The following is a 25,955-nucleotide window of genomic DNA, read 5'->3' on the forward strand; positions in this document are numbered from 1 at the left end:
TGAACCGCTGCGTCCGCCGCCGGGGCTCCGCCAGGGACCCAGCTTCCGCTGATGCGAGCATCCTACGGAAGTGCTGGAAAATCCAGAATGGGGCTCATAGGCTTTTCTATTGTCCAGGAGAGGGTGCTGACGGGGGCCTGAGGTGCTGGGGAGGGGGCCGGCCACAATTGGAGAGAGGTGTGAAGGACCACCATTGGGGGGCGGGGGGGTCGTGGGCTGGATGGTGTGCCCCTGCAAAGCCCACTTCACCCCAAGGCTCTCGCTGCCAAGAGGTTTGAGCCCACGCCGAAGGAGAAAGACCAGCCAATCCGCTTCCTAGGAAATCCGCCCTATGGGACAGTTCTGCTCTTGTCACAGGGTCGCCTGGAGTCTCCCTCCGCATGCCCTGGACCAAACCCATAAAACCTACTGCCGCCAAGTCATTTCTTTCTTTATCATTTTATCAGGGGCTCTTACAGCTCTTATCACAATCGATACATATATCCATTGTGTCAAGCACATTTGTACATTTGTTGCCATCATCATTTTCAAAACATTTACTTTCTGCTTGAGCCCTTGGCATCAGCTCCTCATTTTTCCCCTCTCTCCCCCACCCTCCCTCCCTCATGAGCCCTTGATAATTTATACATAATTATTTTTCATGTCTTACACTGACCACTGTCTCCCTTCAACCCACTTTTCTGTTGTCTGTCCCTCTGGGAGGGGGTTATATGTTGATCATTGTGATGGGTTCCCCCTCACGCCCCCCACCTTCCCCCTACCCTCTTGGTATCTATCGCAACTCTCATTATTGGTCCTGAGGGGTCTGTCTGTCCTCAATTCCCTGTGTTTCCAGCTCTTATCTGTACCCGGGTCTGTGCTCTGGTCTAACTAGAGGAAAGTTGTGTGTTTCGTAGGTGCACTCTGACTGACTCACTGCTTCCTTGAGACCCTTCTTACTGGGGATGTCCAATTGACTACAGATGGGCTTTGGGTCTCCACTCTGCCCTCCCACTCATTCACAATGATATGATTTTTTTTGTTTTGTTCTGAGTCTTTGATGCCTGGTGCCTAACCCAATCGACACCACATGATTAAACAGGCTGGTGTGCTTCATCCACGTGGACTCTGTTGCTTCTCAGCTAGATGGCCGCTTGTTTATCCTCAAGCCTTTAAGAACCCAGATGCTATGTCTTTCGACAGCCAGGCACCATCAGTTTTCTTCACCACATTTGCTTATGCTACCATTTGTCTTCAATGTGTCAGGGAAGGTGAGCCTCACAGAGTGCCGGGTTATTAGAACAAAGTGTTCTTGTATTGAGGGAGTACTTGAGTGGAGGCCCAATGTCCATCTGCTGCCTTAATATTTAGCAAATAAATATATGTACATAGATCTATTCCCCTATCATTTTATATATCGATGTATTTACATGTGTACATACCTGTATTTAGACCTCTATGAATGTCCTTTGCCTCCTAGTTCTTTCCTCTATTTCCTTTGACTTTCCTCTGTCCAACGATTATGTTGGGCCTTCATTCGGGTTTCGGTAATTCTTCTCGACTACACTGCCCTTGATCAAGCCACCCCAGGCATCCTATGCCCTCCTCACAATCAATTTTAGATCACTTGTTCTTTTTTACTCATTTTTTAAAACTCATTTAATTGGGGGTTCACAAAACTCTTATCACAATCCATACATACATCAATTGTGTCAGGCACATTTGCACATTCATTGCCCTCATCATTCTCAAAATATTTGCTCTCCACTTGAGCTCTTGGTATCAGCTTCTCATTTTCCCCTCCCTGCTCCCCACTCCCTCATGAACCCTTGATAATTTATAAATTATTATTATTATTTTGTCATGTCTTACACTGTCCGATGTCTCCCTTCACACAGTTGTCCCTTTTTTTGCACCCCCTTCCCATCCCTCACCTCCCCCTCTCAAGTGCCCCCCAACCATTAGTCCCATTGTTCTCTCCTCCAGATTGTTTAGCTCACCTCTCTTATCTAGAGAGACTTACAAAGAAAATAATAAGCACTAAAGCAAGACAAAGCGAAACATAAGAGCAAAAGAAAACAAAAACAACAACAAAACCAACAGCAAAAAAAAAAAAGAAGAGCCTGTAACTAGTTCCAGGTCTGTCTGTTGACCTTTATGAGTGTTTTCCAGTCAAGTCTGATGGGGTGCCACGCCCTGGCCCCAAAGTCTGTTTTTGGTATTCCTGAGGGACGTCATTACTTTACTCCCCTTGCTGCTCTGTTGCACGCCCTTAGCATCTCGCCCCGGTGTGGCCACCGAGTCATTTCTGACTCGTGTTGTTCTTCGTCGCCATTGAGTGGGTTCCAACTCACAGCACCTCTCCACGAAGCAGAAGGAAACACAGCCCGGTCCTGCCCTGGCGTCTCCAGTGTTAGGTTTGGGCCCATTGTTGCAGTCGCTGTGGTCAGTCCACCTCGTCCGGGGTCTTCCTCTTTTCTGCTGCCCCTGCACTTGACCAAGCACCATGTCCTTCTCCCGGCACTGAGCTCTTCTGACAGCACACCCAAAGTATGTGAGACGAAACCTGGCCATCCTCGTCTGGGGAGCGCTCTGGCCGCACCTCCTCCGAGACAGGTCTGTCTGTTCTTCTGGCAGTCCGTGGTCCTGTCCACATTCTTTGCAGCACCACAGTTAAAATGCATGGATCCGTCTTCGGTCCGCCCTATTCAGCGTCCAACTCTCACACGCACATGGTGCGATGGAAAATGCCACGGCTTGGCTCAGACGTACTCAAGTCGTCAAGGTAGCATCCTTGCTCTTCAGTTCTCCCAAGAGGTCCCGTGCAGCAGACGTACTGACTGCAGTGCATTGTTCGATCCCCAACGGCTGCTTCCCGGAGCACGGCTTGTGGATCCAAGCAAGACGAAATCCGCGATGCTTTGAGCCTTTCTCCGTTTACCAGGATGTTACCTGTTAGCTCATTGGCGAGACTTTCAGTCTTACTTACATGGAGCTGTGATCCATCCTGAAGACTACAACCCTCTGGGCCCTTCGAGTCCTCCTCGTCTGCAGCAAGCAAAGTGTGTCATCTGCATACTGCAGGTGGTTAAGAAGCCTTCCGCCCATCCTGATGCCGCACTCTTCGTCATGCCATCCAGCTTCTCGGCGGATTTGCTCCCTGTGGTTATAAGAAAACGCTTATTATAAACCCTGCAAGGCCTAAGGTTCTGTGCTAATTGACTTTTGGAACCTTCTAAGGTGCTGTGTGCTCAGAGCTGTCCTCATTGCTCCCTTATGATGCTCTGGTTCTCCACAGGAACCTACATCAATAACGTGTGTGTGTGTGTGTGTGTGTGTGTGTGTGTGTGTGTGAACTAAGTAGTCACTAAAGAAAAATCAGAAGAGTCCCACTCCATTGCTGACCCACCGCTTGTCTGTCAGGTTGTCCTTCTGTGGTGGCTTGTGTGGTGATGTGATGCTGGAAGGCCAGCAGGGTATTTCAAAGGCCAGCAGGGTGACCCAAAGTGAGCAGAGCATCCACACTGAGACCAGACATCGGACACGCTTCCCCCGAGGATGGAGAATCGGAAACTCTCATGCATAGCAACAACAGTTGCTGTTCACATTGTAACCAATAATGTTGCAATGGCGTAGGAAGTTAGTTTGCAGCTCCTCTGGAGGAGCCCTGATGACCTATGAGATGGCTGCTTGTGGCAAAATCAGCAGTGGAAAAGCACCAGCCACTTCACGGGAGGAGGAGCTCACTACTGCTGTGCCATCCAGTCAGTTCTGACCCACAGCAGAACGAAACACTGCCCTGTCCTGCCCCACCCTCACAATTGTTCCTGTGTCTGAACCCATAGTTGCAGAAGCTGTCAGTCCATCTCATCAAGGGTCTGCCTCTTTGTCATTGTCCTTCCACTGTACTAAGCGTGATGTCCTGCTCTAGAGACTAGTCTCTCCTGACAACACGTCCAAAGTATATAAGACAAAGTCTCGCCAGCCTTGTCTCAAAGGCCTTCCTTCGTCCAACACAGATCAGTTTGTCCTTTTAGCTGCCCGGGGACTTTCTTTTTTTTTTTTTTTTAACATTTTATTAGGGGCACATACAACTCTTACCACAATCCATACATAAATCAATTGTATAAAGCACATCTGTACATTCTTTGCCCTAATCATTTTCAAAGCATTTGCTCTCCACGTAAGCCCTTTGCATCAAGTCCTCTTTTTTCCCTCCCTCCTCCCTCCCCCTCCCTCATGAGCCCTTGATAATTTATAAATTATTATTTTGTCATATCTTGCCCTGTCTGATGTCTCCCTTCACCCCCTTTTCTGTTGTCCGTCCCCCAGGGAGGTCACATGTAGATCCTTGTAATCGGTTTCCCCTTTCCAACCCACCCTCCCTCCACCTTCCCAGTATCGCCACTCTCACCCCTGGTCCTGGATTCCCTGTGTCTCCAGCTCCTATCTGCACCAGCGTACATGCTGGGGGACTTTCAAGAGTCTTTCCCTGCACCGTCGTTCAAATGCATCTTCTTTGGTCTTCCTTATTCAACGTCCAGCTTTCACATGCACACGAAAATACCATAACTTCAGTCAGGCTCATCTTAGTCCTCAAAGTAACATCCTTGCTTTTCAACACTTTAAAGAGGTCTTGTGCAGCAGGTTTGCACAATAATAGGTCTTTTGATCTCTTGTCTATTTCCATGAGCCCTGTCCTGTAGGGTCGCTATGAGTCAACCTTGACTTGATGGCAATGAGTTTGGGCTTTTAGTTATTTGTATGTTCTAAAGAATATTCCATTCCAGCAAGTTTACAACTCTATGAGGGTAGGAGCTCTGGTTGAGTCGTGATTGTGAGTTAGGTTGCGATCCTTAAGGTCCCATGTTTGAAAGCACCATCAGTTCTGCAAGGAAGAGACAGGGGTTTCTACTCCCCTAAAGATTTATAGTCTCAGAATCTCAGGGGGGCAGTTCTACCCTGTCCTATAGGGAGGTGAGTCCGCATAACTCAATGGCAGTGAGAGTGAGTGAGGTTAAGTCAAAAAGTATTGTTTCAAAATCATAGAAACCTTTATTAAGCAAGCAAACAAAAAGTTAGGCTATTTTTTCTCAACAAAAGTCAACACACTTGTGAAAGTTATGTTTCCACCTCTCTAACTCCTCCCAGATGGATTCTGGGCTCTTCCACGGGCACCACATCAAACGGCAGTTTTGCCATCTAAGGACCCAGATCATGTTCCTTCTAAATGTTCTTTGAGTTCGGGGACTGAAAAGACGCCGGAAGAGGCAAGCTCGTGGCTGTAGGGTAGTCCAGAAAAGATTTCCCGACAAAATTCTCGTAGGACACCCCTTGCTGCCCTCAAAGAATGAGCAGGCGCAGTCTTGAAGAGGGAAATGAACGCTCTTTGATGCCATCTTCCTGGCCTTTTTCTCACCAACACAGCTTTCCTAAAAGGCCCCATGATTGTCCTGTGTCCTTTGAGGAAAATCCATCCAGATGACACCTTTGCAAGGCCCATAATCAGTCACCATCACCTTCTGAGCGGACCTTCTGCCTGGACTTTAATGGGAAGCTACTCTTTGGACATTTTTGGGGGGGGGGGACGGAGGGAGGCACCCTAAAGAATCTTAAACAAACTCACTGCCATAGAGTACAAGCGGACTCATAGCGACGCTGTGGGGCAGGGTGGAACTGTCCCTGTGGGTTTCTGAGACTGTCACTCTTTACAGCAATAGAAAGCCCCACGATCTCCCAGAGAACTGCCCGTGGTTTTGAACTGCTGACCTTGCAGTTAGCAGCCCAATTCGGAACCACAACGCCTCCGGAACCACAACACCTCTGGGACCCCGTGATTGCCCTCCTTCCTCCCTCCACACAGTACACCAAACTCCAGGGGAGAGCTGCCCGTGGGTTTCTGAGACAGTAACTGTTTACTGGAACAGAAGTAGAAAGTCCCGTGTTTCCCCCGCTGCGGAGCCGGTGTGGTTTCTAACTGCTGACCTTGCTGTTCGCAGCCTAATGCAGACCCACGATGCCACCAGGGCTCCTTAGGAGGTGAAAGCAATGTGTTTATTTCTAAGAGTACTTCCCGGCAACCCTCCAAAGCCTGCAGAGGCGTGGCTAAACACGTTTGGTCTGGAGTAAACCCGTGCGTGCATGAACCGGAATAGTGATATTATTTTTTTACTCAGCTCGTATTTATCACATATAATTCTATGATTTTAAATTAACTCATGCGTCGGTACGGCCAGGTAGGGGAGGAGGCCCATGGTGGGGGCGTGGCACCAGCCCGGGAACTTGATGCTCACCCACACCCCTTTTGCATTCAGCCGGAGGGAGGGGGGCAGGCCTATTGAGTCTCCAGACCTGGGAACCATTCACCCTCTTGTGTGGGTGTGGGGTGGGGATGTGGGGGGGCTGGCCTCCAGCACGGGTGTTGGCGTCGGTACAGACTCACTAGCTTCAGATCAGCTCCCCCACCTACTACACGGCTTGGCGTAGGAGTTGGTGGGTAGGGTGCAACGTGGAGTGCGGGCGCATAAATGTCGGGGTGCCCTCTGCACTCCTGCTATTGCGCTCCCGAGGGAAACTGAGGCTCAGAGAGTTCAGGGCCCTGGCCGCGGACTGCAGAGGGGGTCAGAAAAAGGGCGGGGTCCGGCCCAGCCAGCAGGTACCTCATACCCGAGGGTCCCTTGAGTTTCAACCTGACCCCCTTTAAGATGGCCCTTCCCGCAGGCCGCCCGACAACAATAGCCAAATCCTATTGGTCAATTTGTGCTCAGCCCCGCCCCTTGTACTCGTGTGTTAAAGCCCATTGGCCCAGCGGCCGGCCTCGCCTCCCACGCCCCGGAGCCCGGGGTCCACTCCAGGTTAGCTGACGCAACGCGTTGCCCTGGCGACCGCCGCAGGCCAAGGGGCCAGTGCGCAGGCGCGGGTGCTGGAGTGCGCTGGGAACGTGCAGTGAGGACGCCCGCACCCACACCCTGGATCGCCGTGGGGGACGTCCCAGGAGACCCGGCGTCCTCCGCGAGAGGGGACCCTGGCTGGGGAGCGAGCCCGCGGGGAAGTCCGGCCTGAAGTCCGAGCCCCTGGAGAACCCGCTGCATCCGGGCCTGGTGGAGCTGGCCTCAGTCTCCTCGTCGGGAGAATGGGAGCCTGGGACGTGGCCGCTGACCAGCCTGGGCCGCTTCTGGCCACACACGTCTGTGACCTCACAGTCCTGTGGGGTCAGACGGCCCACACGGGTCTCCTGGGGCTGAAATCAATGGGGGCATTGCGGGGTCCCTACAGGAAGAGTCGTCTCCTGCCTCTTCCAGCTTCTAGGAGACCTGGTGACCACAAGGTCTGCAGTTCAAGCCCACCTGCTGCCCCGCGGGAGAAGATAACCTTTCTGCACCGTTAAAAATTTATAGGCTGGAAAACTTCCTACAGGGGTCACAGGGAGCCTGAATCCGCTTGATGGAAGTGGGTCCGTTTTTATTTTATATCCCTTCTGCTAGGGAGTCAGGCTCAGGGCAGGGGACTATTTCTCCCCGTAGTCTGTAGGATCGTGATGAGATGGACTCCACCACAGTAGTTAGAGCAGGGAGCCTTTAGGACCAGAGAGAGAGAGCCTGGAAATGTGCTTTGGAGACACAGAAAGGGGCCAAGGACAGCAGGGGTCTCTCTCTCTCTCTCTCTCTCTCTCTCTCTCTCTCTCTCTCTCTCTCTCTCTCTCTCTCTCTCTCTCTCTCTCTCTCTCTCTCTCTTTCACACACACGCATACACATCTCACACACACACACACACACACACCCTCCGCCTGTGGTTTCTGAGACTGTTGATCTTTAAGGATCTGTGCTAAAGGTAGAGTGCTCCTTAGAGGCAAGGATGGCAAGACTTCGTTTACCTGCTTTGGACATAGGAGCAGCAGGAAGTGGCCCTCGAGGAGATGGATTGACACAATGGCTGCAACAATGGGCTCAGGCATGGAACTGATTGTGAGGACAGCTCATCTTCACAGACAGCCTGGCTTTTTCCTCCTCAGTAGCGGGGGCTGTTTGAACTGGAGCCCTTGAGGCCAAATCAAACTCTCTGCCATCGAATGAATGCCAATTCACAATGGACAGGGTAGAACCGCCCCCTGTGAGTTTCCAAGACTAACCCTTTACAGGAGTAGAAAGGCCGGTTTCCTCCCTTGGAGCCGCTAGTGGTTTTGAACTGCTGACCTGTGGTTAACAGCCCAACACTTTACCACTATACCACCAGGGATCCTTAATATAATAAAGGCTGAGAAATCCTTCCCAGGCCCTCCCTTCTCTAGTGATATGCTGCTCTCCACCCCACCCCCGCCATCCCCAGAGTCCGGAATCATGTTCCACCTCCAGAGCCTTCACCCTGTGCGTCCAATCTGCTATTCTTTGGCCGTGTGCGAAATCAGGTCCACAGGTCGGAGGCCACCACATGGGTGTCTCTGGGCTCCCTGAGACAGGAACGCAGATGTCACCACAGGGTCTAGAGCTCAGTTCCCCTCCAGGCCTGGGGCCCAGCCTGTGGAGGCAGCTTGGGAGGCACCCAGCAGGAAGGCACCAGGACCTGGGTGCCACTTGGCCAGGGCCCCAGGGCTGGCAGAGTGCTGGGACAGGTGAGATGGACAGCCCTCAAATAGTTTACTCCTTACACTGCCAGGGAGCCTCCCCATACCAGCCCCACCTCAAAACACCCCAGCATAGCAGGTGCTACCCCAAGTCCCTGTGGGGGAGCAAACAGCTGGACTGGGGCAGAGAGACCTGATCCTCCCCCTAGCCAGCTCCCCCATCAACCCCCCCACACACACACAAGACCACACTGGACTGAACTCAAAGAGTTGTGAGGGAATATGTGTGGTCTGAAGCCACCCAGCATGTAGTCATTGGGTTACCCATGACATACCACTACCCCACCCCACTTGGTAATCCTGTCTGACAGATAACAGGAAAGTCAAGCCAAGAGGACCAGGAAAGTCCCTTGTCACCAGGGGACAGGACAGTGGCCTTCAGCTAGCACTGCCCCTCCACCTGATCCCACTCCACCACTCCATTGGGCAGGATGCAGTGACTGATGTCACTGTGATAGAACCCCCACGTTCCCTTCCCAGGCTCAGCCACCAGGAAGGCCAGGGGCTACTAACTGATGAGCCTGCAAGGCTGAGCCTAGCACCCCAGCTCCTGACCACGCCCATGTCCGTTTTTTTTCTCTGGTTACCCAGGCTTGCCCTGCCCAAGACCAGAGAGTGGGAATCTCTGGAATGGGGTGGTGTGAGTCAGCCTGCTGGGAGGCACACTTACGGCCACTTGCATCAGCTGCTCCTGCTGTGGGGCCCACGGCCCAGGACCCAGACATGAGCCTGCCCAGTCGCTGGAGGCCTGCAGGGTCAGCCAAGGGGATGCCAGGCTCAGGACCCTGCCCCACTGCTTTCCCAACCCGCACCCCCACTCAGCCTTCCAGCTTGCCCCTGATCCTGCTAGAACAGTGGTTCTCAACCTTCCTAATGCTGCGACCCTTTCATACAGTTCCTCAAGTGGTGGTGACCCCCAACCATAACATTTTCGTCGCTACTTCATACCTGTAATTTTGCTATGGCTATGAATCGTCATGTAAATATCTGATATGCAGGATGTATTTTCATTGTTACAAATTGAACATCATTAAAGCATAGTGATTAATCACAAAATCAATATATAATTACATATCTGAAATATTTCTAATTACAAATAAATGAAATTTTGTCTTGAAGCAGGGTGTAGCATGGGTAACAGTCTTCATGCCGGGTACTCATAGGTGGGTGTATCTGCATACCGGCAGACCCACCTGGAGACGATAGAGGAGCTGTGTGCCAGGTCCCCTAAGACCATCGGAAATAGGTGTTTTCTGATGGTCTTAGGCGATCCCTGTGGAAGGGTTGTTTGACCTCCAAAAGGGTCTTGGCCCACAGGTTGAGAACCGCTGGGCTAGAAGACCCTGGGCTGGGACTAAGACCATGCTCTCCTCTCTGTCCAGCTGGACAGGGAGACACAGCTGTCCTCAAAGACACAGGCCTGGTAGGAAGCGGTCAGATGGTCCTGCAGAGGATGCCAGCCATGGTGACCCCCACCTGGGACAGACCCCCCTCTCAGCTTGGCACCCAGCCTCAGTACCCCTCAAAGCATGCACAGCCACACCTGGTCGTGCCAGGTGAGTTGGAGAGCCAGGTCTAGTCTTCCACTAGAAGAAAGGTGCTATTGTCAACAGGAGTCCAGAAGGGTTGCCAAAGTCCTGGCCACGCGGTCAGGATGGATTAAACAGAGGACAATGGGGATATACTTATCCATGGGACGTCTTATGTTCGAACTGACTTGTGTGAGTGGCGTTTAAATGCTGGGACACCAGACCACCGTCACAGCTGCTGGGGACCCTGACCCTGACGGTTACGCTGAGCTGACCTCCCAGCACCCATGGGAACCTGACTCCTTTGAGACCCCTCTCTGAGCTCAGACTGGGGCCCGGGGAGGGCCTAGCAACTGCTCGGGGACCCAGGGCAGTGTGGGAGAAAGACAGAGCCCCACAGTTCCAGGAAGGGGTACTCCTTGAGATGGACACTGTGCCCTGGCGGGGCTCAGTACTTGTCTTTAGGAGCATATGTTTTGGGCAATGAGGTTGGATGACCAGGGGGTGGAACCTTTGTGGGGGGAGGGGAGGGGCATCCGGAGTCAGGGGTCCACCTTTCCTGTTTTCCTCTAGTCTGGTCAGTGCCTTCCAGGGCTCTGTCTGTCCCTCCTGGCAGCCCAACCCTCCTGCCCCACCCCTACCCCAAGCCTGAGGCCTTCCCAGGCTGAGCACCTCCCTGGGGCCTTTAAGTGTCTTGGGAGGTATCCCCTGGGGGCCAGCCTGCTCTGCCTAGTCTCCTTCTGGGCACCGCCAGCAGAGTCCACCTTTTGTCTGGGCTGGCCCTGCCTCTGCTTCTCATTGGGGCCACCCTCCGGAAGCAGCAGGCAGGTCTTAGAAAGTACGTGGGGGCTGGTTGGTGGCAGTGCAACAAGAGAGACTTGGGGCCTGGGCCGGTCCTGCAAGCCGGGGATGGCGACAGCAGGGTCTTCAGGGTACCATTCCCTCTGCTGGGCGGGTGCGGGGGTGCGGGGTACACAGTGCTCCTGGGCCAGGTTGCGCACCATCACACACACACACACACACACACACACGCGCGCGCGCGCGCGCGCGCACGTGACTCCAGGAAGGGCTGCCTGCGTGCTTTGCGTGCGTTGTGTGGCTGCAGGGACCAGCTGGCCCCGCCCACAGAGCAGCACCCAGAGCTTTCTGCCCTCACCCAGGCGTGGCTCCCTGTAGCCTCGCCACCTGGCACCTCCTCCCCACCCCCACCCCCACCCCACCCCGCAGGGTTACAAGGCTAGGAGACTGACTGGGAGTGGGGAGGGGTGCACAGCGGAGCTCGCTTGTGGATGAAAGCTGCCTGCCCCCTCCGGAGGCAGTCCTCCATCCCGCAGTGCTCAGGGCGGGCCCCACCGCAGAGAAGGATCTAACTCCAATGTGGGCAGCACTGAAGAAGAGGATCGCCGTGTGGGAAGACCCCAGAACTGTACTTCCCTCCTTATGGCCTCAGTTTCCCCATCTGCACACCCTGGATGCCCCTTGTAAGGGCTGCTGTACGGTGGAGCAGAACGCCTCCGGCCTGAGCGAGGTGGACACAGGGGGGCCAGGCAGTACCTCCGTCGAAATCAGTCCAGTACCCGTGGTCGGCACGAAGGGCAGACCCAGGTATAAAAATTTGGAGGCCCACTCCGGGTTCTGTGCTCCTAAGCCTTGTGTCACTGTGTGTAGGGAGAGCCCGGGTGACCAAGGACAGCTCATAATGCCCTCAGGCAAAAAAAAAAAAGTCTGGGCCGTTGTATGTGTGCGCATGCGCACTCCCCTCCCAAGCAATGGGCTCCATCCTCTGTCCAAACCATATTTAGGGTGCTCTCGCCCCTTCCTCCGACCTTGATAAGGACCCGGCAGCCTGCCAAGGGGCTGCATTCTGAACACGGCAGGGTGGGATCGTGAGCTACACATGTGCAGGGGGCTCCTTCCTCTCGGAGAAGCTCCCCACCCAGCCCCCTGGGCAGAGTGGGGAAAACGACGGAAGCTAGAGGATGCCCCTGGGCAGGCAGGTCCAGCACCACGCCCCAACCACCTGAGGTCACGCGTAAGTCTGCGCCTCCTCCTATGGCCAGGGCACTTTGGGGAACACTGGGGAGCTGCCCGCCTGAGGGGCCGTATTGAAACTGGAAAGTGGTGTATCTGCACAACCCTGTGAATGTGCAGAACGCCGCGGAACTGCACCTTTCAGATGCTAACTTTGGTCCTGTGATTGTGTTTCGTCAATACACCCACAGGGGCAGTTCTGTCCTACAGGGCCGCTGAGTTGGAATCAACTCGTTGGCCCTATAGTTTTTCGTGAGAAACAAAGTTTCAGAAAATGAAGTGGGAGCCTTGCTAAATTCTACAGCAGGAGCTTCACCCAAAGGTGTAATTAACTGTATTCTGAGTCCCGGCTGACAGGCTAGGGTAGGTGCCCGGAGTACGAGGGTCTCGTGGGATCCCGAGCCTCCGGCAGCTGCAGAAAGGCCACGGGCTTCCCCCTCCCGCCGCAATTCGGCGCCTGCAACAACCCTTGTCCCCCCCACCCCACGCCCCACGCCCCACGCGCCGGCTGCGCTGCACAGGCGCAGGAGAGCCAGCGTGAACACGCCGCCGCGTCCAGAGCGCGCAGCCGCACTCGGCACCCCGAAACGCACGTCTCGGGGCCCTCCCCAACCCCAGCCGTGCCGCGCAGCCGCACTGGGAGACCTGGAGGCGCCGGATGCCCCGCCCCCGAGCGCGCGGAGGCGTGGCCGGCGGCGGGGCGGGGCGGGGCCTAGCCCATAAAGGCGGCTGCAGCGGCGACGCGCCCGCTCCTCTCATCGGCGGCGGCCCAGCAGAGGAGTCCGCGGTGGCGGCGGCGGCGGCGGCGGCGGCGGCGGCGGCGCTGTTCCCCCCGCGGTCCGCGGAGCGGGGTCCGGGCTGCGCGACGTCGGGCGGCGGCGGCAGCACTGCGGCCCCGGCGCGACCCCGACCCCGGTAAGTGCGGCCGGCGCCCCCTCTCCGGCGCGGGGACCAGTGCGCCTCCCCAGGGGCCCCGGCCGCTCACGAAGCCTTTGTCCGCCGCCCGCCCGCAGGCTCCCTTCCCCGCCGCCTCCCGGCCGGCCGGCCGCCCGAGGGCCGCCCCGCGGGCCCTGCGCCCCCTCCCCCGCTGGCGGGGCCCGGACGGAAGATGGTGCAGAAGAAAATCGGCGAGCCGGATGGCTTCCACCGCCCGTTCAAGGTGAGGGCCGCGCGGTGCGGTGGGGGCGGCCGCCGAGCGAACTCCGCAAGAGCCAGGCCTGCGCTGGAGGTGGTCAGCAGGCGCTCCCCGGTCCCGGAACCCCCAAGCAGGTGTCCCCTGCAAGCCCCCGATGGTCGTGCGCCGGTGGGCCCTAGAGGTTCTCCCTACACAGACGGACTGTAGACTGGGGACCCCTAGCTGGTGCCCCCTGCAAGTCCCAGCCACGCGTGCCCCGTCCCCACCTTCCTGGCACCCAGGCTTGGCCTGATGTCTCTTTGCAAGTCCCAGGTGGGGTCCCTGGGGCCCCAGCCCGTGCCCCCTGCAAGCCCCGGCTTGTGTGCGACTTGGTGTGCGCTGACCTGCCGGGGTCCGCCCTTCGGGGAACCCCCAGCCTGCTCGCTGTGGAGTCTGCTGCCCCGTGCCTAAGTGCCATTTCCTGTCGGGGCGGGAAGTTTCCCAGGCGACTGTGTCTGCTGGTGGCAGATGATCGGTCTGGGGGGAGGGCAGGTGTCGGGCAGGGGCCCCCAGGGGCTGACCCAGGGGACACATGATGTCAGTTCTGCCCCACCCGTGAAGGCGGTTATGTAATGGCCTGGTTGGGCAGGGACCTGCTACACGGTGGGCAGGGACCTGCTACACGGTGGGCCTGGGGCAGGGGCCCTGACTGGGGTGCTTGTCTGAGAATGTGTGTGTGTGTTTTTGTGTGTGCGCGCGCGAGTTGTGTGTGTGTGTGTGTGTGTGTGTGTGTGTGTGTGTGTGTACCTACTCCTCCCACCCGAGGGGAGGAGTCAGCCACGTTCCCAGGCTGGGCTGACCGCTTGTGGCCTGCCACCCTGCTTCACCCCTGCCCTGCTGTCACCGCCACTGGTAGTCTGCTCCCTCCCAGAACTGGGCATGGGCAGGAGCAGAGATGGGGCGCAAGGCCAGCACCTCTGCCAAAGCAAACTTCACTTCCGGATGGTTCCAGCTACCTCCTGTGGAGGCTTGTTGACTGAGCTGCCACCAGGCCAGGGTGGGGCTGCCCACACCTTGGGCCTGCCACTGCTAACCGGAGGTGCAACCCCTGCAAGAGGACCCCTGCCCCGTGTCACAAAGTGCCTCAGCCTGCAGGGGACTCGACTCACATGTCCTGCGACTGCTTTACAGTAGCCCAAAGCCACTGGCCGTGTGCCCAGTGTCCCCCTCATGGGAGCTATTGAGCGGGCCCTGCTGGAAGGCCTGCCACCAGCACTGCGGTCCCTTGGAGCAGGAAGTGGGGATCTAGCAGTCCGACTGGGGGAAGGCCAGGGCAGCCCACAGCTGCAGCCCCCTCCCTCCCCATGGTCTCCTTGGTTTTGCAGCCGGGCCTCCTCCCGGGAGTGGTCAGACATCAGACTGGCCTGGTCAGTCTGTGTGGGCCTGACCTTGGGGGTATTGGACTCTGTGCTGGGGCTGGGCAGCCCCTCCGGAGGCTCCCTGCTTTGTCTCCATATGTGAGGGGACCAAGTGGTGGTAGCCCTCCCGGCCGGCTGCAGAGACTTCTAGTCTACTGCTCTCTGCCCTGGGGCCCTCCCTGCTGGTGGCACCCCCAGAGAGAGTCCCTCAGCTCCCACCCTCACCCCACTGCACCCAGAGGCCCAGAGCACCTTGTGACTCAGGAAGCGCCTGGGCCTCCCTCTGCACCAGTCAGCAGAGTTGGTCTCATTCAAATGGTCCTTCAGTTTAGAGGCTAGAAGGCTGCCCGAACTCCCTCCCCCCAGAGCACATGCTGGGGGCAGGGAGTGTAAGGGCTGTGTCAGCCAAGCTGCTCCTTGAGTGGGTGGGGATATAGATGTGGAACTGGTGCCCATGCTGGGGCAAGGCTCCCACACAGGTGCACACGGATGAAACTGGGTCTCTGCTTCTAGCAGCTTCCTGCAGGGACAGTGAAGGAGGGAACTGGGGCCCAGGCAGACTCGGGAACTTGCCTGGGTCACAGGGTTGGGGCCAGCTGCTCTGAGATGGGCCAGGTGCCCGTGGGAAAGTGGCAAGGCTAGCTCAGAGTCAACTCAGACTCCCATGAGTCACCTCCCCCCGCCACCACCACCACCTTTGGTGGCAAGGTCAGCAATCTCGGTGGGGCGAGCAGGCTGCCCTGCAATCCCAGGGGCCAAGACCCAGGCCCCAAGTGATACCACATGCACAAATAGCCCCCAGGGGATATACCTTTGGGGTGGCACTGGACACTGCGCCCGTCACAGCAGAATGGGGTGGGTGGGGTTCCAGACGTCTATCCCCAGGTCTTCTTTCTGAGGTGCATTTGAACCTCCAATTGTTTGGGACCTCCTGCTCTCTGTGGCGAGGCCGCCCTGGGCTCTCTGCACACATTCACCCCCTGTACCTCCACCGTCACCCTGGTCAGAGCCATTGAGGTCACCAGACAGGCGGCCGGAAGACCTGCTGTGGCATCCTGAGCAAGGAGGTACATGCCTGGCAGGACCAGGTCTGAGCCTGTACTACCCCTCTTCCCTACAGGGGCCAAATCCTTTTGAGCTGGCCTTCGCTCTAGACAAGGCCCACCTCGGGGACGGGGACGCGGACTTTGGCCTGGAGTGCCCAGCCCGCCCTGGTGAGGAGGAGTGGGCCAGGAAGGGCAGGGACAGGTGGTGAGGGGTGGCAGAGGTGGCTCCCTGGCCACGGGCTGCTCACGCTCACATCTTGGACAGATATGCCAGCAAGCCAGCCCATTGACATCCCAGACGCCAAGAAGCGTGGCAAGAAGAAGAAGAGGTGCCGGGCCGCCGACAGCTTCTCAGGGCGATTCGAAGGTGAGGGGCATGGGGTGTGTGTTGGATGGGCCAGGCAGCCAGTGGCAGTCCTCACTCCTCCCTGCCCCTGCTCCAGATGTGTACCAGCTGCAGGAGGATGTGCTGGGGGAGGGGGCGCATGCCCGTGTGCAGACCTGCATCAACCTCATCACCAACCAGGAGTATGCTGTGAAGGTGAGCACTCAGGCCCGCAGTCAGAGCTATTGCTGAGCCAGCGCTGGCCCAAGCCCTGCCCCGGGGACAGGGCTACAAGGCCCGGGGTAGGAGGGCACTACAAAGCTTGGGAGCTCTAGTTGGAAACCCAGGGCGTGGCCCAGAAGGCCGGGCCACACTGCCTGGTGACCTTGGTGAACAGCAGGTCTGACTGCTCTCGGAGAGGCTGGCCAGCCGGCTGGCTGGGTCACGAGTCTGCCCTGGGCCCCTGGTGGGATCCCGGCCAAGCCACACCCCCATGGCAGATCCACCCTGACCAGTGGTGTGTGTGTGAGAGAGAGAGAGATAGTGTCTGGGGCACCTTTGGATCTTTGGCAACTAGTGAGGGAGGTGTTGGCCTCACCCAGGGAGGGGAACACCTGACCGTGACACCCCCCCAGTCCCGAACTCACCTTCTAGGCAGCTCAAGCCCCAAACCAGGCTCAGCAGGCTTCATCCTCCCAGGCTGTGCCATGTGGGCCCGGGGAGGAGGGGGTGCAGGGAGAGGCGTGTGGGGGCCAGGTGGGTATGAGGGAACTCAGCACTGTGGTGACACTGCAGACTGTGTGCGACAGGTCCGCTGTGGATTTGGGGGCTGGTGTCAGAGGGGGCCTCCTTAGCTTGCCCTCGCACCCCCTCCCTAACTTCATTAGAACCTGCAGATGGGAGACTATGTTGGGCATGCACCCCCTTTCCAGGACTATTGTTTCCTGGTGGGCTGGCAATTGATTCCAAAGGCTCAGGCCCAAGTGGTGAGCCCTTTCCAACTGTGTGGGCCCTGGTACAGGTTGGCCAGTGTGGCTGTCCTGAGGCCAGAAGCATTTGCCCAGGCTGGCCCTCACTGCCCATGCCCTGCTGGGGGAGGGGAGGGCCCCTGCAGGAGATAGCCCACAGCACAGACCCCTACTGCACTGTCCCACAGGATAGCCCTACCTGTTTCTGAGGCCTGCTCTCTTCCCCACCCCCATCATCAACCCCGCCCACGCTGACTGCCCAGTCACCCAGTTCTGCTTGGTGAGACGGGAAGCCTGAGCTGGCAGGGCAGCATTTCAGGCATGGCAAGAGAGACGCCGCTGTGGACGCTCAAACTGACTTGACCCCACCCACATGGTTTCAGATCATTGAGAAGCAGCCCGGGCACACTCGGGGCAGAGTGTTCCGGGAGGTGGAGACGCTGTACCAGTGCCAGGGGCACAGGTAGGGCCCCTCTACCCACCCATCCCTGCCAGTGAAGTGGAGTGGCCTGGTGGCACAGTGGTTAAGGTGCTGGGCTGCTAAGCACAAGGTGGGCCGGTCAGCATGCGAAATGATGCAGCATCCGTCCACCTGCTCCCTGACGGCCACAGCTCTTTGAGCCTGTGGGGCTGTTGCTTCCCTCTGCCCCTCCCTCCGGAGGTCCCTGTTAGTTGGGGTTGACTGGTGGTAGTTGGTTCTGTCCTGTTGGGCTGCCCCTGGGACAGGGTGTGTGTGGCTCCTTCCTGTGGGGAAAGCCACAGCTTCTCTCCTGCATGCCCCCCCCCCAGGAATGTTCTGGAGCTGATTGAGTTCTTTGAGGAAGAGGATCGCTTCTACCTGGTGTTTGAGAAAATGCGAGGAGGTGCGAGCTGGGGCCTGGGCAGCAGGGGGTGGTGTTCGCAGTTGGGTGCTAATAGGAGGGTGGGTAGAGTGGGTGCCGGTGGGTGACCCTCAAGTGCCTCCTCCACCACCAGGCTCCATCCTGAGCCACATCCACCAGCGCCGCCACTTCAACGAGCTGGAGGCCAGCGTGGTGGTGCAGGACGTGGCCAGTGCCCTGGACTTCCTACACAACAAAGGTCGGTCCCCTGCCTGCAGCGCCCCCACTGGGCGGCCCCACTGCCCCCCCCCCCCCCCCCCCCCCCCGCCACCACCAGTAACCCCGCCCCGCTTCTGCCCCACAGGCATCGCACACCGGGACCTCAAGCCAGAGAACATCCTGTGTGAGCACCCCAACCAGGTGAGGGGCGTGGTGAGGAGGCTCCCCACCAAATGGGAAAGCCCCGCCCCCAGGACCAATCCTCACCCACCTCTCTCCCTTCCTCCGTCCCCCTGACCCCAGGTCTCCCCAGTGAAGATCTGCGACTTCGACCTTGGCAGCGGCATCAAACTCAACGGGGACTGCTCCCCCATCTCCACTCCAGAGCTGCTCACCCCGGTCAGCATCCCTGAACCGGAACGGGGGGGGGGGGGGCGGGCAGAAGCTTAGGGAGCCCGCGAAGCTTGGGCTTCTGCCCAGCAACAGCCGCTGATTGGCTGGACGCGGTGGGCGGGTTTCCAGTGTCAGACTCTCGATTGGTCGGCTCTGGGCAGGGCAGGGCGGATTTGCGGTTTGTCGTGGGCCGACCGGGCTTCTGCCAACCCCGCTGATTGGCGGGCGCCGTGGTGTGGGGCGGACACACCTGCTGAGGTTGGCCGGTGGGCGGGGCCCGGCGCAGGGACGCTCCCTGCGGGGGCGGGGGCGGGGGCGCGGGCCTGGAGGGAGAAGGGGCACCTCGCTGACTAGGCCTCGCCCGCCCGCAGTGCGGCTCGGCTGAATACATGGCCCCGGAGGTGGTGGAGGCCTTCAGCGAGGAGGCCAGCATCTACGACAAGCGCTGCGACCTGTGGAGCCTCGGCGTCATCCTCTACATCCTGCTCAGCGGCTACCCGCCCTTCGTGGGCCACTGCGGCAGCGACTGCGGCTGGGACCGCGGCGAGGCCTGCCCCGCCTGCCAGGTGCGGGCGGCGGGAAGGGGTGCAGGGCCGCAGCGATGGGTCCAAGTGCCCCGCTTCTCCCGCCCAGGGCACTGCACTGGAGGGTCCGCGGGGGTGTGCGGGCAGTGCTGCCCGCAGCTGCCGTTGACCCCGCCACGTTGCCTTGCAGAATATGCTGTTCGAGAGCATCCAGGAGGGCAAGTACGAGTTCCCAGAGAAGGACTGGGCCCACATCTCCTTCGCTGCCAAAGACCTCATCTCCAAGCTCCTCGTGCGTGACGCCAAGCAGCGGCTGAGCGCCGCCCAGGTCCTGCAGCACCCCTGGGTGCAGGGGGTGAGCGAGGGGCTGGCGGCGAAGGGTGGAGGGGCTGTAGGTGCTCTGCAGTGCCCGGGCCCTACTGCACCCTTGGGGAGGCATGTAGGGGGGCCAAGGGGACCAAGCCAGGTGTGATCGGTTTCCACGCTGCGCTGACACGTTGGGAGTCCCTGGCACACCGCGAGTGGGGACTGCAGAGGGGGCACACAGCACATTCCACCGCCATGCGCAGGGCAGGTTCCGTGGGGCACCGTTTGTGCTAGCGGCCGGGAGGAGGAAGAATTCTGGGAATGGGAGAGAGCTCCAGGGAACCCCGCCGCCAGCCACGTTTTCCGTCTTTGCAGTGCGCCCCAGAGAACACGCTGCCCACGCCCATGGTCCTGCAGAGGTGAGGCTGTCATGTGGGATGGGTGGAGCAGGGCAGAACCAGCCCAGCCAGCTAATGAGTGGGCACTGGGGTGGGAGGAGCATCCGCCATCCCCTGGCCCCGCCCCCACGACCACCTGTCCTCCCCCTCCGCCACCCCAGGAACAGCTGTGCCAAAGACCTGACTTCGTTCGCCGCGGAGGCCATCGCCATGAACCGGCAGCTGGCCCAGCGCGAGGAGGACGCCGATGGCGAAGCGGGGCCCGTCCTCATCCGAGCTACCTCACGCTGCCTGCAGCTGTCGCCGCCCACCCAGTCGCAGCTGGCCCAGCGGCGCCAGAGGGCCAGCCTATCCCGCGGCACCGCACCCGTGGTCCTCGTGGGTGACCGCGCGTGAGCACCCACCGGCCCCACCCCTGTACATACCCTGCCCCTCCCCACCCCCACCCAGATCAACAGATTTTTTTTAAGCTATCGCCGCCGCCCGTGGTGGTCCCGGGCAGGACTCCCAGGCCCCGAGCTCGGCTGGGGGCGGCGTTTTCTATATGAGGATTTTGCTGTTGGGCTTGTTCCTTCCGTTTTTTTCTTCCTCCCCCCTCCCCTCCCTTTTCTATTTTTAATGGTGTTAAAAGCAAAGCAAGCGCCGCCTGGGACAGGGGTGTGCGCATTGCAGGTCCTCCTCGCCCTGCCCTGTCCCCTCACCTGTACTGTGAACAGCGGTGCTGGGCTCCGCCTGAGGTCACCTGTCCCTGCCCCCATTGTCCCCTCAAGATGGGGGGAGGGCTGCCCAGCCTTCCGGAGCCAGGGCGGCCCACGCGCCGCCACCTCTCCAACCCCGAGGCCCCCTTCCTCTCCTACCCCTCACCTCGTTTTCAGGTTGGATGGGCCCCTCAACTCGGAACACCTGTGGTGGCTTTGTTGGGGACAGGGGACACCCTGTCTGCAGGGGAAGGTGCACACCACCCACAGGGATCCCTCTATCAGCCCCTTGCCCTCCCCTACCCCCACCCCCCACCCCTGCCTCTTGGCCTCCCTGTTTGTTCCCTTGAGAATTGACAATCCAGCGCTTCCTTCGAGGCCAGGCCCGGCCTGTGCTCTTGACCTTAAACTGCAGCTGCTGCTGGCCGCTCACCTGCTGACTCTACCCCCGTCCAGGTAGCCTGCCCTGCCCTCACCTGGCCTTACCCAGGAGGAGGCAGTCCAGGTGCCGGTCAGCTAACCTGGGGTTCCCCAGCCCCCAGGCACCTGAGTCCTTGTCTCAGGGCCCCTTCCCACCACAGTAGGGGCAGGCAGGGGTGTCACCCTTAGCCCCCTAGGTCTGGGAGCTAGGGCCAGAACCCCTAGCCCACCTTTAGGACACTGGCTGCCACTGCCCCAGCCCTCTTTGGGCACCCAGGACCTGCCGGGCAGCATCCCATCCCTGCTGGCCTTGCACCTGTGCCCTCCCCTCTTCCCCACCACCCAGCGGAGTGGGGAAGCAGCCCCCTACCCCCCGCCTGGACGGACAAATACTATGCAATACGAGCTTCCTTCCCACGTGCACATGGGGTCCACCTGTCAAGGAGGGGGGCATCAGCTGGGGCACACAGCCACCCTCCCAGCCCCCCAGGTCTGCTCAGGGCGGGGAGGGTTCCGAGCTCTGTCGGGACTGCTCCTCGTGTTTAGTTAGGTTTTTTTAAAACATCAGTGGACTCCCCTTCCCCATTCTCGAAGAATACTTGAATGTGGGAGCCGCAGGCGAGGGATGTGGGATGGGACCCCGTCTTCCTGGGCCTCCCGCCCCCCCCTCCCGAGTCTTGTGCGATCGTTGCTGTCTATGATGGGCACTAGTGGGGAGCGAAGGCCCCTCCATGGCTGTCCACCCACCTGGATCTGGACTGGGTTGGTTTTCTTCCCAAAGACTCCCTGTTGCGCTTCCCGGGGGGGGGGGGGGTGATTGGAGTACCGGCCACCCGTCCTCCCAGCCCCCCATTTCTCAACCACCCTTGATTCCACGTCTTTTGCAACTGGGGGGGCGGGGAGTGTCTCAGCATTTTTGTAATCGGAACAAAACCTGGACACCGTTGCAGGGGCCGTGACCATGTCGAGGCTCTGGGACTCCAGGCTTGGACTGGCAGCTGGTATCTCTGTTTGGTGGGGGGGGGGGGGGGGAGACAGCAACTGGCTCCAGGCATTGGCACCCAGCCCGTAGGACTGCCCCAGGTGTAACTGACAGACCAGCTACGGTGGGGTGGGGTGGGCCCTCTGTTCCAAGGTCGCCATGCTCCAAGACCATTTTCAAAACGTTTTTTAAAGCGGGGGAGGGGGGGAGAACATGCAAGCACTTTAACGCCATTGTACCAGGTGAACTGACACAGCTCAGAAGTTTTCCTTTACACCAACTGTCAAGGCCAGAATTTTGTATTCTGTTTTGTAAAATTTAATAAAAGTCAAAAACATGACCACGCACACCCACGTTTGTTGTGCACGCCGTGATGGGGGTTGGGATGTCTTGTCTCTGTTCCACCCACCGTATCTTCAGGAAAGACCCTTAGCTGGGATGGGGTAGGAAACAGTGTTTGCTGAGACCTGGGCCTGGGTACCACCATGGGGACTTGGGCGCTCTCCAGAGTCCATGTCTGGAGAGACCAAGGCGGAAGCCACTGAGCCCCCCTGAACCCTCCACTGCATTCTACCCACCAGACCAGACGAGCCTTTCTGGCCCTGCCAGGTAGCAGTGAGGTCGATGGTTCATGCCCACCAGCCGCTCCAGGGGAAGAAAGATGAGGCTGTCGATCAGCCAGAGAACCCAGGTCAAGGGTTTCCCCACCCCACCCAGGGCACCAAGGGCCAAATGAACTAGAGCAATTAACAGCTGTGCCCCTAGGGCTGTGGGAGGAGCCGGTCTGGGACCCCATCACCAGGGCCTGAGAGGACAAGAGAAAGGGAAGGAGCAGGTCGTTTTAAGATGGCGGGAGTAAAGACAAGGATAGGGGTGTTGGCGACACCCCAAGAACAAGGAGCCCCGTGAGAGCTGTTTTGGTAAACCGCTCTATTGAGAGATTTACAGGCCACACAAAACTCACCCAAACTTGCCAACTCACAGCAGCCTTCCCCAGGCAAAGTGGCTGGTGGTTTAGAACTGCTGACCTTGCAGCCAGGGAGTTACCCCCGACTCCATCAGTCCTCCTCCCATGTAGTCAATGCGGACCCAAAGCGACCCCTGACATGTGTCTCTGAGTTTACAGGACTAGAACAGCCACCCAGCCTTTCTCCCGTGGGTGGCTTCGAACAGCTGACCATTCGGGTGGCAGCTCAACTCGGTAAGCGCTGTGCCAGCAGGGCTCCTGTCTCTAGGTCAGCAACTCATGCGCCCTCCTGTCTCTAGACCTTCCTGGTGGTTAGGCACGTGTGGACCCAGACACGTGGCGCCCTTCTCTGCCCTGTCTTCCAATCCATCCACAGCCCGTGGCGGGTTGCAGTCTCCAGCGCCAACAAGCTCCTGTGAGTCCGTCTGCCTCGGGATATTATTGGACCATAGAAGAAATCCTCACGATTCCTTATCGCTGCCACGGAGGGAGGAAGGGTCTTCCACGCGGGCGGTGGAGCGCCTGTGTCCCTTCACCTGTAGGGTGGGAGGGGCCACTTTAGCTCCACACAGTGGGTGGAGTGGCTCCGTGCCAAGGAAAATGGAGAAAGAGCCCTCGCCCTGGCCACCCCCAGGCTCCTAGGCAGCGCCCCATGTCCCTGGCCCGAACTCAAGTGTGGGTGGGGCGCGGCAGCCACATGCCAAGCCACTGCCCTGCCCGGTGGCCCGCTCCTGCCCAGCCTGCCAGGCAATGCTGCTGACCGCTCCCTGCCCCCTGCCTCCTGCCAAGTCCCGCCCGCCTGGGGCTTCGGGAACAGCTTGTCCTCTGAGACTAGTTTGTAGGTTTTATTTTGGCAGATTTCTCCTGCCGATCCCGCCTTCTGCCTGGTCTCTCTGACCTCAGAGGGCAGGCAGGACTTGGATGGGGGGAGGGGGCGGAGACGGTGAGACCCTCCCAAGCCTGCCACCTTGAACTCTGGGCAGGGAGGGGGAAGCGGGGTTGTCTGGAGCTCAGGAAATGGGCCCTGCCAGCTGGTGGTCCCTGCAGGCAGCCTTCCTGAAGCAGGGCCTCTGGGCTCAGCTGGGGAAGGGGCGTGTGGAATTTGGGCCCTTCTACCTGGTAATCACACCTGCGCTTTGGGAGCTGCTCGTGTTAAGAAGATCACTTTTAGGCGAGCTAAGGGCCCTTTGGACTTCTTTTCCAGTGTCCCCCTTCAATAAACTCACTCTTCCTGCTCAAACCTAAAAATCATCATCATAAAGACAACCCCAAACCCACTGGCCTGCAGTCCATTCCCACCCAGAGGGACCCTCTTCAGGCCAGTAGCCCCACGTCTCCATACTGAGGCCGTGGAATCTCTGTGGGAGGACACTGGGCATCCTTCTCCCTCCGAGTACCTGGCCCTCAAGGGGATGGACGCACACAGTGGTGCTTTGCTGTTGTGCACGGGGTTGCTATGGGTCGGAACCGACTCCCTGGCACCTAGCAACAACAGAACGGCTGGTGGGTTTGCACGGCCTACCTTTCCCTTAGCAGCCAAATACTTTCACCACTGAGCCACCAGAGACCCCTCCCCACTCCCCGGGGAAAAGAGACACCAGGACATCCTGCCCTCGCTCGGCTCGGACGGAGGAGAAGCTGGCTTAAAGTGAAGCATGATAGATCCAAGTCAGACTCGAGGCAAAACATACAAAATCACACGGGTGGTGTTGTTAGGTGCCATCCCATTGGTTCTGACCCGTGGCGACCTTGTCACCACAGAACAAAACATTGCCAGGTCCTGCGCCAGCCTCACCCCGGTTTCTAGCTCGGAGTTGGTTGCTGCAGCCACCGTGTCCGTCCATGACCTTGAGGGCCTTCCTCTTTTTCCCTGCCCCTCCGCTTCACTGAGCGCGATCTCCTCCAGGGGTTGGTCTCTCCTGACAGCACGTCCGAAGTATTCAGGATCACAGGAACTGCTAGGAAACGAGAATATCAAAGGTGAGACTCGTTTCCGACAGATTCTCCGTCTAGGCCTATCCCCTCCAGGAGGTGGTGAGGGCATAGGCTGGGAGCTAGAGAACCAGACCCAGCGACACTTCATAGGGATCCGACTCAAAACCCACCGCCTCCGGGTCAGAGCCGACTCACAGTGACCCTTCAGGACAGGGCAGAACTGGCCCTGTGGGCTTCCCAGACTAATTCTCAATGGCAGTAGAAAGCCTTGTAGACAGGCAACATAAAGACCACCCAACTCCCACATCTGGACCCATAGGTAACATCATGGTAAACGGAGAAGGTTGAAGTCGGACAGGGTTTTCTCTTGCTTGGATCCACCATCGATGCTCAGGGCGGCAGCAGTGGAGAGACTGAAGGACACGTGGCTGCCCAAGGCCTCTTACAAGGGCTGGAGATCAAGGACGCTGCTTTGATGGCTCCATCCAACCAGGAAGTCAGGTCTCTCTCTTTCCCACCCCACTCTCTCTTTAAAAAAAAAAAAAACTTTATTGGCACTTCATCCATATACCATGCAATTCAGTAGTTCGATCCTAACCAGAAGAAGCTGTACATCGTTACCACAATCGACTTTAGAACGTTTCTCCTTCTTGGGACTCGTTATTAGCTTAGTTATTCTCATTTTCAGTCATGGCGTAACTCTACACAATAAAACGTTCTCCAGTTCAACAACTTCTGCACGTGTCATTCGGCGTCATTCGCCTGCTCTCCTTTGATGACTTAGAATTCTGGCCCATCTTTTTTCTCTCACTCTATCCCAGACTTTCTCATGGGATCCTGTTCAGAGCAATTGGCTGGCGGTAGCCGGGCACCACCTAGTTCCTCTGATCTCAGTGTCGTGGAGACCAACGCATGTATGGTCCGTTGGTCGGTCGGACTAATTCCTTTCCATGTGTCTTGCTGTTCTCCTCACCGTCTTTTCTTTAGGATGGGGAGAGGCCAGTAGTTGCACCTCAGGTGGCTGAACTTTGAAGACCCCAGGCATTAGCTACCTGATGAGGGTGTAGAACATTGTGTTTGTGGACTACATTGTCCAGGGCTGCAAATCCCTATGAGAACAGACAGCCTCCTCTTTCTCCCCAGAGCAGCGGGCATGCTGTTGGCTGTGTCCCACCTGGCTGTGTCCTCTCGAGAAGCCACACAGCTCTCTCTGGCTGGGTGGAGGGATTGTCTGCCCCTGTTTTCCTCTGCCTGTTTGGACA

The 25,955-nt window shown here is 58.3% G+C and overlaps 1 protein-coding gene across 2 annotated transcripts; it reads left to right on the forward strand.

Moving 5' to 3' along the window:
* Window positions 1-12,924: 12,924 nt before the first annotated feature.
* On the forward strand, window positions 12,925-22,131 carry MKNK2 (MAPK interacting serine/threonine kinase 2). 2 transcript variants are annotated; one of them, XM_075544342.1, is made up of 14 exons: window positions 12,927-13,074; window positions 13,173-13,318; window positions 15,812-15,905; window positions 16,003-16,104; window positions 16,181-16,278; window positions 17,414-17,493; window positions 17,820-17,893; window positions 18,006-18,110; window positions 18,216-18,271; window positions 18,374-18,469; window positions 18,835-19,029; window positions 19,178-19,342; window positions 19,669-19,712; window positions 19,853-22,131. In XM_075544342.1, the coding sequence occupies exons 2-14, from the start codon at window positions 13,268-13,270 to the stop codon at window positions 20,085-20,087; spliced, it is 1,395 nt and encodes a 464-aa protein (XP_075400457.1). In that variant the 5' UTR covers window positions 12,927-13,074; window positions 13,173-13,267; the 3' UTR covers window positions 20,088-22,131. The 2 variants fall into 2 exon arrangements, with proteins under 2 accessions (XP_075400446.1, XP_075400457.1); XM_075544331.1 differs by having other exon boundaries at window positions 12,925-13,074; window positions 18,006-18,271.
* The last annotated feature ends 3,824 nt before the right edge of the window (window positions 22,132-25,955 follow it).

This window comes from Tenrec ecaudatus, chromosome 1, assembly GCF_050624435.1.
Source record: "Tenrec ecaudatus isolate mTenEca1 chromosome 1, mTenEca1.hap1, whole genome shotgun sequence".
NCBI lineage: Eukaryota > Metazoa > Chordata > Mammalia > Afrosoricida > Tenrecidae > Tenrec > Tenrec ecaudatus.

What these genes read in the sequence shown, in the direction of transcription:
- MKNK2 (XM_075544331.1), top strand. Translation starts at nt 13,268, where the DNA reads ATGGTGCAGAAGAAAATCGGCGAGCCGGATGGCTTCCACCGCCCGTTC. An exon ending in CTTCTCAGGGCGATTCGAAG is followed by an intron (nt 16,105 to 16,180) that starts GTGAGGGGCATG and finishes CCCCTGCTCCAG; the next exon opens with ATGTGTACCAGCTGCAGGAG. An exon ending in TGTGTGAGCACCCCAACCAG is followed by an intron (nt 18,272 to 18,373) that starts GTGAGGGGCGTG and finishes CCCTGACCCCAG; the next exon opens with GTCTCCCCAGTGAAGATCTG.